Raw genomic sequence first — 13,735 nt, forward strand, 5'->3', positions numbered from 1 at the left:
AAATGATTTGCTCTTATCATCCGATCGTGGTTGTATCTCTCTATTAGTGTTACTCGATCTTAGTGCTGCATTTGACACCATTGATCACAACGTTCTTTTAAATAGACTCGAAATTATGTTGGCATTAGTAGAACTGCACTAGCATTGTTTAAATCACACTTATCTGACCGTTATCAGTTTGTAGCAGTAAATGAAGAGATGTCTCATCGATCACAAGTTCAGTATGGCGTACCACAAGGCTCAGTACTAGGACCGCTGCTGTTCACTCTGTACATGCTACCCTTAGGAGATATCATTAGGAAACATGGCATTAGCTTTCACTGTTATGCCGACGATACTCAGCTCTATATTTACCAATTCACAAAACTAACAATGCATAGTTGATATAAAAAATATATATTTATAATAATTAAACCTCTGCAAGTAATTACCTACAATACTGTCTAACACTCGATGGCTGCTCTGTTAAGTCTTCGTCATCGGTTAGGAACCTGGGTGTGCTCTTTGATACCAATCTTTCATTTGAAAGTCACGTTTCTAGCATCCGTAAAACCGCATTCTTCCATCTTAAAAATATATCTAAATTACAACATATGCTCTACAGTAGTTCATGCATTCATGACCTCAAGGCTAGATTATTGTAATGCTCTACTGGGTGATTGCCCTGCACGCTTAATAAACAAACTACAGCTGGTTCAAAACGCAGCAGCTCGAGTTCTTACCAGAACCAGGAAGTATGACCATATTAGCCCGGTTCTGTCAACACTGCACTGGCTCCCTATTAAACATCGTATACATTTATTTTACAAAGCACTAAATGGTTCATCTTCTCAGAACTCGAGCGAGCCCCTAGCACATTATAGTTACATATTATATTTGCCCAGTTGTTCAAATGTAGAATGTCAAAATCAACTGTAGTAAATCCTGACAGTAGTTTTTTAACGCCAAAAGAGGGTTTGCGCTGTCGCAAGAGGTTAGTAAATCTGGCCTTAAATCTATTAAAACACACCTCTTTAATATAGCATGCACATAACACACTATCACATTTGTAAAATTCATATTTTTAAGGAATTGTTATGCTGTATAAAGTAGATCAGCCGGAACCGGGAACACTTTCCACATCCTGATGTACTCGTTCCATCATAAGAAGAATGGCATCTACGCTAATATTAGTCTTTCTGTTTATCCCGAGGTTACTGTAGTCAGCCGGATCCAGATCAGATGGAGGACCTGCACCTGGACGACCACAAAGCAGCTCTGAATGTGTAATAAAGGTGACTTGACCTGACTTAATGTTTCCCTACTTCCTCTGAGCCAAGATTTCAAGCCTCATCCTGAAGGTTAGAATTATGGCCAGTGACAGAAGAAAATGCAAACATGAGCCAGATGTTTTCTGCTACATCTGTGGGTGTTTTACTACTGTACATCTAAACAGCAACTGAAAATTACAGATTTTGTGGGGGGAAAAACTTCATAACTTACATATGTATATATATATATGTACATATATATATATATATATATATATATATATGTACATATATATATATATATATATATATATATATATATATATATATATATATATATATATATATATATATATTTTTTTTTTTTTTTCACTCCTTTGGATATTGTAAGTTGAGTATTCTTTTTTTTTTTTGTCATTCAAGCAAAAACATTTGACTTATTTTGATAAGTGCATAAAAATAAAATAAAATACATTCTTATTTGTGAAACAGCTTTTTGAACTTGAGCATCATCATCTTAGGTAACATTAGGCCTTTTTTGCAAGCCAGCAGACGCAGGGCTGTGTGACTATATAGTAATAATGTTAAAATAACAGATCCTATTGTAGAAATGTACTGTTTGCTGTCAGTTAAGTAATTTAATTCAAGCCTAATTTCCCCCAGACTGTTGACCTGCTCCATGTAAAATAAAATGTATTATTCATATAAAATAATAAAATAAAATAAAATAAAATAGCTTTTATTAGGCTACTGATATGACTGGAGTCTTGCTCTCAAGTGAATGTACATCACACATCACTTTAAACATATTTCAAAAGTAGTATTCATGTCTTTGTGTAAACCCTTAAAGTCAGTTTAGATGCAAAGCAACTGCTAAATGTTACATAACTAACTTGTATCTATCACAACCAAACAATCAAACAGCCATCAAATAAACACAACCTGCCTGATGGAAAGCAGAACCTGTCGTGTGTGTGCAGATATTCAAACAGCACTTCATCACACACAGCGCAGGACCCGCTTTTGTCCTTTGACAAGAACCATAACATGTTCTTGTCAAATGTTCTTTTATTTATAAAGTGGGCATACAGTATGTTTGGTTTGGACTGTGCATGTGTAGGTATTAAAACACGGAAAACACACAGAAACTGCACTGCAATGTGTGTGAGTGTAGGACGCACTTTATTTAGGTGCCAAACAAACAAACAAACAATCAAAAAAAGAGTGTCACCATTCAGTCATTCAGAAGAGTTAAGCACATGTCCACATTAAAAAAATATAAAATCAATACTGACTCAGAGCTCTCTATTCAAACACATACACTCAGACACACACACAACATCCATCCATCTCCGTAATCTCTATATGTTCAGCCTCGAGATCGAAGCTCAAGCCCAGCCAGGAGGGAGCCAAGAAAAACTGGCAACCTCTGTACAAATGTATACACAGTCAACCAATAACCATCGTCATCAATGAGCCATTCAACCACAGAGGAATAAGGAGAATGAGTGCAGAAAGAGAATCAGATGCTGAAGAGACGTGTGAGAAAGGGCTGGTAAAATAGAAAGAGACAGAAAAAGAGTCGTGTCCTACAGTGCCTTATGTGATTCTTGGAGTGAAAACAGAGTTTCACTAAATTAGGAAAAGTTGAGAGTGTCCAGATGTACAAATGTCCCCCACCCCATCTGACCCGTCCAATCGGTGACCGGGACTTATGCTGCATTCCATTCAACTCTGAGAGTTTACATTCCTACTTGGAAAAGTGCAAAAGAAAGTCTCTTGAAGTTGGATTTCTAGCTTGGAAACTCACGCTTAAGGAGTGCACGATGCAGTCAGCAGGATTTACAAAGATAAACATTCAACATTTAAGCAAATAAAATGCATCAAGGAGACAAAAAGTCCAACACTGCATGATAAAACATGTTTAGCTAATGTATAAATCAAGATGAATGACTCTCTCTGTTGATATACCAGTCAAACTGTAAAGCATGGTGTATTCTCCCCAGGTTGGTTGCTAAAAAAAGTTCTTTGTTCACAATTGTTGCACTGCAAAGCTGACAGTAGAGTTGTCATTTTGTTTCCTTGTGTCATCTTCTGAACATCTGACTTTGAATGGAAGCAGCATAAAGACAACAGCTCTGTTCCAAAATCTCCTGAGCTGCCTTAAAGTTCACCAACTCGGAAGCATCCTGACTGAGACAACCTCAGCGGGGACGGATTTGGAGCTCCAAGTAAGCATTAGATGAATGTGATTCCATCAAGTACAACATTCCAATCAACCAATCAGATTTGAGGGATAGGTTTACGGTTTATGCCAAGTTCGGGTTCACAATCTGGGTTAGATACTATACATCAGTTTTTTCCCCCCTTATTATTCCCCTCTGATTTTAGGGATAAGTTATGGGTAGGGTTCAGTTTAGGGCTAGGGTGACCATTTACCAATCATGGTGACCATTTACCACTGGGTGGCTGAACGATTAGGGCCTTATTGTTTTCAGATTGAGGAGCCACTTTCACCCGTGCATGTGGATAAACTTGTTAAACTTGATCGAATATTCATTTTTTTCATGAGCCCAAATATTCAAATACAGAATTTCAGAAAAATGTGAAGTGCACACAGTGGATTTGGAGAGTTTGGCATTAGCATGTTGCTAAGGCATTAGCATGTTGCAACGTACGAACATTATACGTTGTGTGTGCAATGCATAACAATACATAGAACACACATATTACAAAAAAGTCACAAGTATGTTTTGAATCTCACTGTCTACACTACAGTACAAATCATTTCCAATGCATTCTGTGAATGCAAGGGAAATGTGCTTTTATGTCGCGCTATGATGGAAATATCATATTTACGAGTTGAACCCACGAGTACATTCTCAATATGCCAAAGCATTGCAGAGATACAGCCTCAGAGTCGTTCTGGCATCACGCCATCAAATTTGTTGATGCGGTATATGAAAACGGTTTAGTCTATCAACACGAAATCCACAACTTTTTTCCAGCATGGTCTGAAGTTAATACGATTCGATTTTGGTGAAAATCGTACAAACAGTGTAGAAAGAGTTCCAAAAAGTAGGGTTTTAAAGAAAATTAAAATGGAGGACAGGAAGTTTGGCCGACTACGGCAAAATTGGTATTTATGTTCTCGGCATGACCCCAAAAAATCTTTTACGATTTATTTATTTAAGTTCTTTACAATAGTCTAATTTAATCAAAAGTTATTAGCATTTTTGGAAATTTCATAATAACTTTTGTTCACAAGGTGGCGCTGCCCCAAAACTTTTGAGTACCTTCAGAGCATGGTGCCGAAGACACACACCAAGTTTCATAACGATACACCAATGTGTTCATAAAATATAGCATTTTACAACAAAATTCAAAATGGCCGATATGGGAAAATTGGGTATTGCTCGACTTGACATGCTGCACCGAATCTAAAGAGACCAGTTTTGTGATTTAATGGTGTGTTCAAGTTATGACGGAAAGATCGTATTTACGAGCGGAACGTACATAAGTGTATTCTTTGTTCTTTGTTTTTTTTCTCGTTTCGCTTTGAAACGCTTCGTTTTTACAAGTTTAAAAACCTTGTGGAGTTACTAAAGAGAAGGCCATCTTTCTCTGACAAAAGTGACTTGAACCTCCTGATGTCAGAAACATGACTTCACAGGAGGACACACCATTAAGCGCAAAGTATACTTCAGTTTTACATTAGCGTACGGCTGAACGCACAGCCATTGAAGCTATACGCAATTCGATAGCGTACGTGAGCACAGGTGCTCGATAGACACGCACTAAAAAGTTCCCTATTTCTCTCCAGAAGTTTTGACAAGTAAAAATGTCCTTGTACTCAGTCTGTTGTTGTTGTCATCTCTAGAAGTTTGTTTTCATTTATCCCTTTCTTTTCGACTGTGAAACAGTGGGACAGGTCAGTGTCGCCATCTTGTGGAAAACAGAATTAGTGCAAAGAAATTTAAGGAGCAAGTGTGAAGTGAGCGCCAGAGTAACATGATTAGAAAAATCAGAAAAAGTACGAATGTACAATGCTGATAATGAAATCTACTTCACGTAAACTGTGATGAACACTTTGGCTTTAATTAGGCATCTAACCAGGTTTTGGAACAAAGCTGAAGTCACCTGACTGAAACAGAAAAGAAACTGAAGATTTCCTTAATCAATGTACAATAGGAAAGTCATCATTAAATTATTATATGGCTATATGAAGCATATAGGGCTAAGAACCCTCTTGTTCTCTCTCGCTCGCTCTCTGACCTGGTGACAAATTCAAATAAAATCATCAATAGCGTAAGACCAATAACATAAAAGTCCAACTCATCTCCACTGAAGGATCCTGCTCAGACAGGAGACGTGAAACCTAAGGCAAGTGCTCTTCCTGTGGTTGAGTCAGTCAGAATTTAAAGTGACAAAAAATCCTCAGAGTCTGTAGATAGAGAATGATGGAAAACCATCGACACTAGAAGGTCTATCAAAGCTACTGTAATGTGAGTTGTGTGTGTGTTGGTGGGTTATTGTATATTGCAGGAGGAGCAGCACGGGTCGTCTTTATCCGGCTGTGCCGCGTAGTCCATCTGCCGAACGATCTCGGCAAAGAGTTCGTCCACCATGGTCTTGCTCTTGGCGGAGGTCTCGATGAAGGGACAGCCCCACTCCTCCGCCAGCGCCTGGCCCTCCATCACAGACACCTCCCGCTCGCTCTCCAGATCCACCTTATTCCCCACCAGGATCACCGGGACCTTCTCGTACCTGCAAAACACACACACACACACACACACACACACACACACACAGTCTCCATCAGAACCCTCAAACACATTAATGCCAGACCTATTTTCCAGGCCTATGAAATCCCACTTCTGAAATTCCCTCATGCCGTATATCCAGGTCGCTCCAGACCACGGGAACCCTGCTTCTTACACAGAATTTGACAGTTGTTAAGGGAACAAATTAAATATGAGTTCAGCTTACACCTCGACTTTTAGCTGTTTTAGCTTCTTTTAAACCACGTTTTGTATAGCTTTGAATAATTTTAAGTAGGGATGGGCATTTTTCATAAATATTGTCTAATATTTCTAAATTAAAGGATAATTCTGGTATTTAGCACTTTGAGTCTTTTCTGGTTTGTTTTGGATGAACTAGAGTGGTGGACACAGAAATGTTGACGATGGGTCCTGTCTCGACTTTTTGACTCGTTTAGAATCGCCTTTGACCGCTTCAGAGTGGCTGGCTACGGGCATGCACGAACATGTCCTGAAAACAACCCTTAACGTTCGTTTTCAAAACTGTGCAACTCACCGAGTGGTTATATCGGTTATATCAAATATATCGGCGCAATGTATGATTTCAATCCGTGTTATTTGCTATAGTGGAACTATTTTTTCAGATACCTTACAACCGCATATAAACTTCCGCTCGATATTTGAGTCTGAAGCGCAGTAATATCAACGAGCAATGAGTCCTCCGACAGAAATCAATGGGATTTTACAAAATGCCAAATAAAACACGACAGAAACTGTATTTCGCTACGCTACTTGTTTTGGAACATCAATGAACACCACAAACCACTCGGTGAGTTGCACAGTTTTGAAAACGAACGTTCAGGGTTGTTTTCAGGACATGTTCATGCCCGTAGCCAGCCACTCTGAAGCGGACAAAGGCGATTCTAGACGAGTCAAAAAGTCGAGACAGGACCATCGTCAACATTTCTGTGTCCACCACACTAGTTCATCCAAAACAAACCAGAAAAGAGACTCAAAGTGCTAAATACCGGAATTATCCTTTAAGTTTAATGAGAAAGACATTCTTTTTTAATAATTAAGTTCATCAAATACAATCAACATGTTTCCAAGCTCCAGACAATACATTTTAGTTAAAACGGAGTTGTAGTTTGCATGCTCAGGATTTATCATGGATTCACTGTATTTATGGCAAGCAAAATTCTAATAATATTTTTACTTTTCAAATAACTATTACAGGTTGAATATCCGACTCTTCCTTTAGTGGGTCCCAGACCCCAGATTGAGAGCCGCCGCTCTAGCGGGACAATATTTACGTTTTACACGGACACGTTTTGATTCAATCGGAATGAAATCACGATGAATCTGAACGCAGTGTTTACATGAACGATTTAAAGTTATGTGAGTTCATCTGTCACAAGCTTCAAGTCAGAATTGATTTTTTAACATCCTCTGTTTCCTGCTGTTGGCACACACTAACCATCATCCTGCCATCACTTCTGTTCTTTGTTTTAAAAAGTAGACTTAATACTTATCTATTTTGGGTCCTGATTAGAAGACGACGAGCACATGAAGCTTTGTGCCGTTCTGCTTATATTTATCAAGTCATAAAATGTCCCGCCCCAAAACAAGGCGTCTGTGCATAGAAGTCTGAAGCCAAGACTGACGTTGTCCCGCTCCACTTTACAGGCGATGAGTGGAAGGAGAACTTTAGACTGACACGACAGTCATTAATGACACTTTACTCAACAACAACAGCTCGTTATGTGCATCATCGCACCATTTAACGTCATTGCACATGCGCAGTACTTTGGTTTTCAATACGATCAATTGTTTACATGTCCTATCCAACGGATAATACAAGGTTTAAACCAGCCCTTTAAACCGAATGACATTCGATCGGATTTGGCAAATTCCTTCCGACTGGCGTGGGTTACATACATGTGACTTTTTTATTCCAACTGTGCCACTTGTCTGATTACAAACAGATTATTAGGGTGATGGATCCATGTAAACGCTGCTAATGACACAATGAATTTACTTCATTAAACACTGTTTTAATGAAAATTTGTGTCTAATATTGTTACCATGTTTAATACAGGCAATGAGACGTGCAAGGCCAATCTGTATATGATATGATTACTTTTGCTTAATTATCTCAATTGTATCAGAATCTATAATATGATTATTCTCTTCAGGGCAGACATTTTAAAATAACTCCAGGAACTGCATTGTTCAGCTTTCCACTCAAGGCAAAAGAATGTCTTTACCCATAACCACGAACCATGCAGCGGCCCATGGCTTGAGGAGGGTGGGGTTACTGAAGCCACACCCCTTACACACACACTCCCTGTTATTAGCAAACCACTAATGGCATCACAGTTTAAAAGTACTTCCAGAATGACAGCCTAGATGGCCCTTGATTCTCACCATTTATGGGTCGCATGACCAAAAAACAGGGGTCACATGACGTCTGTCCAGACGGGCTAAACATAACCCTTTTTAAATTTTTTCAAGAAAATGTGTGTGTTGCTGGCCACTGCAAATCTTCGTTATACACTGGCACAAGTCAAAAAAAAAAAAAAAAAAGCCAGCCTCCAAATCTCCATAATATTCTGGTCTGTAAATATCATGCTGGTTTTATCATCCAGCAAGCAAACTCAAGTACACTTGTCATCAACAAGCTGCATTATCTGAAGTATCACTGAAGTTTGTAGTTTGTGCGGGATGGGTTACATGCCAAGTTCACCTGGTATGAGCAATAATAACATTTACACTTGCTATTTAGAATAATTTGTTTTAGTCATTCATTTCTGTTACATATTTAAATGGCACTAACCCCTCTTTTTCTGTTCTCTCTCTCGTCCTTCAAGAACAAACAGCGCTGTGACAGACATCTCTTATTCCCGCTATCTCTACCTCATTATGCATCGCTTCCACTGTGTTAAACATTTATGCCATTCAATTATTTAATATTTTCTGAGGCATCTGCGTGAGAGTGCAGATCTATATTATTTGCGTGGGAATGTGTGCTAGAGATGATGTTGTTTGCAGGTCTGAATAAATATATTTCTGGTTCAGGTTGACTGTGAGACTGTGGGAGTGTGAGTTACATGAGCATTTCCAGCCAATTCTTTTATTAGGGGCCAAGAACCGAAGGTGCGTAGGCACTCACTGTATCCATTGCCTATCCTATATTCTTCTTCTTCCGCTTCTTCCACTCTTGGACATATATGGCAGCCCATAAAACTGCTTGAGGGAAAGTTATGAAATTTGGCACACAGATAGAGGACAGTCTGATCTGTCATCATATCCAATTTGGAGTCTCTAACTCAATCCCTTTAGCGCAAACTGTCCAAAGTTGCACTCACATTTATGCTAATAACTTTTGAACCATATAAGGCTAGAAACAAAATGTTCATATTTTTTTTTAACTACTCCTAGGCTGTTCCTCTGATTTTCATGAAAATTGAACCAGAACATCTTCAGATCATGCTGACAAAAGGTTATAGAATTCAATAAGTCAAAACGTTCTCGAATAATGCGCAAACAAATTCAGCGAAGAGCACGCCAAAATGGACGTGAAGCAATATCTCCCCAACGCTTTAGCGAATTCGGACCAAACTTGGTGTGTGTTATGACAACCATGGCCCGAAGCGACCTGCACAGTTTCGGCACAGTGCCACCTAGTGGTCAGGAGATATGAAAAATGGAAAATCTGAATAGTTTGGCCCAAAATCACAAAACTGGTCTGTAGATTCAGTACACCACGCCGAGTCAAACAATACCCACTTTCCCCATATCGATCATTTTGGGCATCAGCCATTTTGAATAAAAAAAAAAAAAAAACTATATTTTAAGAATGAATTGGAGTAACGTTATGAAACTCGTAACGTGTCTTTGGCACCATGCTCTGAAGGTACTCAAAAACTTGAGACAGCGCCACCTTGTGGTCAAAAGTTATAATGAAGTTTCCAAAAATGCTAAAAACTGTGTATTAAAATTAACCCATTCTAATTTAACAGGTCTTAATATATTTTTGTTGGGTCATGCCGAGAGCATAGATTGCCTACCATTTTTGCCATAGTCGACCAAACTTCCAGTCCATCATTTAGGCTAGATTTTCTTTAAAAACCTACTTTTTTAAACTTCGCCAAGTTTTTTTTTTACCATAATCAAATTGTATCATATTCAGTCAATTCCGGCAAAAAGTTGTGGATTTTGTGTTGATAGACAAAACAGTTTTCATCTACCGCATCAACTAAGTTGATGGCATTATGCCAAAACGTCTGAAATTCTGCAATGCTTTGGCATTATGACACCAAACTTTGCATTTGTCATTGTCACTCTGACCACACCACATAAATTTGGTCACAGCGCCACCTATTGGTCAAAAGTAATAAACTACTGAATCATATTACAAGTGACTGTATTTGTGATTTTTCAGCAATTTTGCCTGAGATAATCTTAATATTTTGGTCACTGTTGCAGTTGGTCTGAAACTCTCAGCTATGCAGTCATGACTTATGTTCTTTTTGCTTGGCCCCTTATTTTCAGCTTGCAGCTGTAATTATTAATGTCTTTTCTTCATTGACTGTCCCCGATAAGTAATGTTATTGTTAATGGATTGCTTCAGATTTTTTTTTCAACTGGGAACCAACCCTAAGGAATACTAATGGCATCCAGAAAGAATCTACTGAGGATGTAACAGGAAAATTCCTATAGTTGTTTCAATGGGATCTTAATTGATCCTTAGAGAATTATTATATAAAATAAAATAAAGAATATGAATAAAAATAATCGTTAGTGACAGCCCTAGAAGCAAGATAGAGAAAACACATTTTATCTTTGCAAAATGCATTTGTAAAAGCACAATAAAGTTATTAGATAGCATTTCAGAAATATTTTTTTTTAGCATTTTAATACACCCACAGAAACACTAAAGTGAATTTCCTATTTTCGGGGGAAAAAACAGCATTTTCAGGGTGTTTCTCTCCACTTATGTGTTATTAGGGGAGGGATTTTCTCACTCCAGAAGGCATCTGATTGGACAAATAAAGATTACACCCTTGAGTGCAAGATGAATCATCAGTATTTCAGCCTGTTTTGCCAGAAGTGAAAAGCATGTATCTGCTAAAAGCTAATATTATCAACTATTCTAAATGCATGTGCATTCCTCAAAGCACATGTACATGGACTAAAAGCTACTGATAACACTGCGAGGCTATTTTCATTTCAAACACTTTCAACAACATCACAAACATTCATCACTAAATCATTCAAATGCTAAAATGATTTGTTCCTTTGTGAAGTGTATGCCATCACTTAAATATGAATCTTTCATGCACACAGCACTTGGATCAAACACATCAAGGCTCGAGCAACAGGCCTGTAAAGGCCCAACAACACTCCAGAAGAGATCAATACCATTACACATGCATGCAACTTAGAAGATATGTTCATATAATATGCACTTTAATATAATGTGCACTGGAAATGACATGTCATCAATAGCACAGGCCTCATATCTGACCTCTTGACTCGGATGATCTGGTCTCTCATGGGTTTGATGTCCTGAAAGCTCTGCTGGTTCACCAGACTGTAGACCAGAATGAAGCCCTGTCCGTTTTTGATGTACAGGTCCCGCATGGACGCGAACTGCTCCGTGCCCGCCGTGTCCAGGATCTCCAGCACCGACGGAGACGAGTCCACCTCGATCTCCTTACGGTAGAAATCCTCGATGGTCGGGTCGTACTTCTCAATAAACGTCCCGGTGACGAACTGCACGGTGAGGGCGGATTTACCGACCCCGCCGCTCCCGAGGACCACCACTTTATACTCGCGCATCGCTGAACAGATTGAACAACCCAAATACACTCACACGACGGCACTGATGTTCATGTTCAGGGCGTTTAAACGAGCCTTGAGCTTCCCGCAGCAGCGCTTCATGATCACGGGCATCATTCACAACGGGGGACGCTTGAATACGGGCTATCAGCAATAACTTGTGCTTTTCATCTGCTCAGCTCACCATCCTAGAGAAGTAAACGAAGACTGCGTGGAGAAGCTCAGCTGACTGCCTCCGGGATCGGCGGATTGAAACACAGCCCGTTAGAATCCGCTCATTTGGGGCGCATATTCGTTGTTCCCGTCTGTGTCTGCTCTCTCCGGTCTTCATTAATACTCTAACACAGCGCCATGCTCACGGGTGGGGATCGCGAGCCTCCAACTGGCAACTGCTCTTGTGACTCCGAGGTCCGACTCGTGGAGGCGAATCGGTTCTTTCGAGCGACGAACCAGTTCAAGAACGACTCACCGATTCTTTTACACTATGACGTAATTAGGTCATCTCCTGCTCCTTGAATTTTAGGGGTAGCCTTGTTTTGCATTTTTTATTCACAAGAGCAAATTTCGCAACACTTTGCATAGATTTGATGTCTTGATGTCCCACACTGTAAACTCTCTAAATAATAACGCACATTTCTTTATTAATAATAATAAATAACAACAACAATAATACGGTAATAATAATATTAAAAAAGGGGTAGCCACTGCGTAATATAGTTTACACATCTCCTAATTGTAATATTTGTATATTTCTGTATTTTTGAACATAAAGGCCATGGTTTCTCCCTGAAACATACTGCGTTTCTAACAAAATAAGAGAAGTACATAATAAGATACTGCATATATATTCAACAAGTTCCCAAATTGATACTTTTGCTCAGTGCAAAAGTCTCAATGCAATCATATTCATTAATTTTTGGGAGAATTTGTGCTTTTCTATCTCCTTTCCTAAAATGTAATGTCAAGTTTTCGCTGAAAAAAAAAAGTATTTATTTTTCTGACAGTAATACTGTTAAACTTATTGCAAATTTCTCTTTTTTTACATTGCCATTTTTATTCACAATTAATACTTGAATACTGAACTAGATTTCATGTTTTTTCTTGCTGAAATGTTCCATACTGTAAATCACCTAAACTCATAAATTAGAATAAAACACACACACACACACACACACACACACACACACACACACACACACACACTGCTAGGATTGATTCAGTCCAATTTGCAAAGGGATCATCAGACCGGTTGTGAACCGGTTTAAATGATTCATTTAGAGGATCCGACTCTATGGGACGATTCACTCGTGAACCAGACATCTTTACGCCTCTTTCAGCTCGGCTTCCGTACATACGGCGAAGACAGACGGCTCTCGTCGGTTAACGGACCCGTGAGGTGTCCAATAGCCGCACGGCTTCCTGAAACCGCGCCCACAACACCGCACAGACCAAAGCTGAGTTTCCGCTTGAGTCAAAACTAGCCGGTTGTCGCTGACGTAAGGAAATACTGGGCGAAGAGCCTCAATAGTGGAGGCTGCGCGCGCACTCTATCAAGCGCTGGGCGAGAATGCGTGGATGTTGTTGCTATGGAAACTCGCAGTATACAATGAACACGTAGGTGGATAAACTCGTTAATACAGGTTTCACTGACATTCAGTGTTAGTAGGCTAATGATTATATGTTATCTGTAATAGGTAATCATATTCCAAGTAGGCGATTTGTAAAAAATATAGTTATAAAAGATACAAGTTTTATAGGTTGAAATGATTTACAGATCCAAGTTGATTGTCCTTAAACATTTAAGGCAGCAACTTTTTTTTTACAGTGAAATTAGGCCTATATTACATTTTAAAATGTTGTTTTAAAATCTCCCTAATTCTT

General features: G+C 39.0%; 1 protein-coding gene across 1 annotated transcript; it reads right to left on the reverse strand.

Annotated features, from left to right (window-relative positions):
- Nucleotides 1-2,410: 2,410 nt before the first annotated feature.
- Nucleotides 2,411-12,345, reverse strand: rap2aa (RAP2A, member of RAS oncogene family a). The gene is made up of 2 exons (XM_081369032.1): nt 11,541-12,345; nt 2,411-6,017 (listed from the first exon to the last, which is right to left on the reverse strand). Exons 1-2 carry the CDS (start codon nt 11,852-11,854, stop codon nt 5,780-5,782), a joined length of 552 nt encoding a protein of 183 aa, XP_081225158.1. The 5' UTR covers nt 11,855-12,345; the 3' UTR covers nt 2,411-5,779.
- Between the last annotated feature and the right edge of the window lie 1,390 nt (nt 12,346-13,735).

Source organism: Scardinius erythrophthalmus (assembly GCF_964197995.2).
Source record: "Scardinius erythrophthalmus genome assembly, chromosome: 6".
Lineage (NCBI taxonomy): Eukaryota > Metazoa > Chordata > Actinopteri > Cypriniformes > Leuciscidae > Scardinius > Scardinius erythrophthalmus.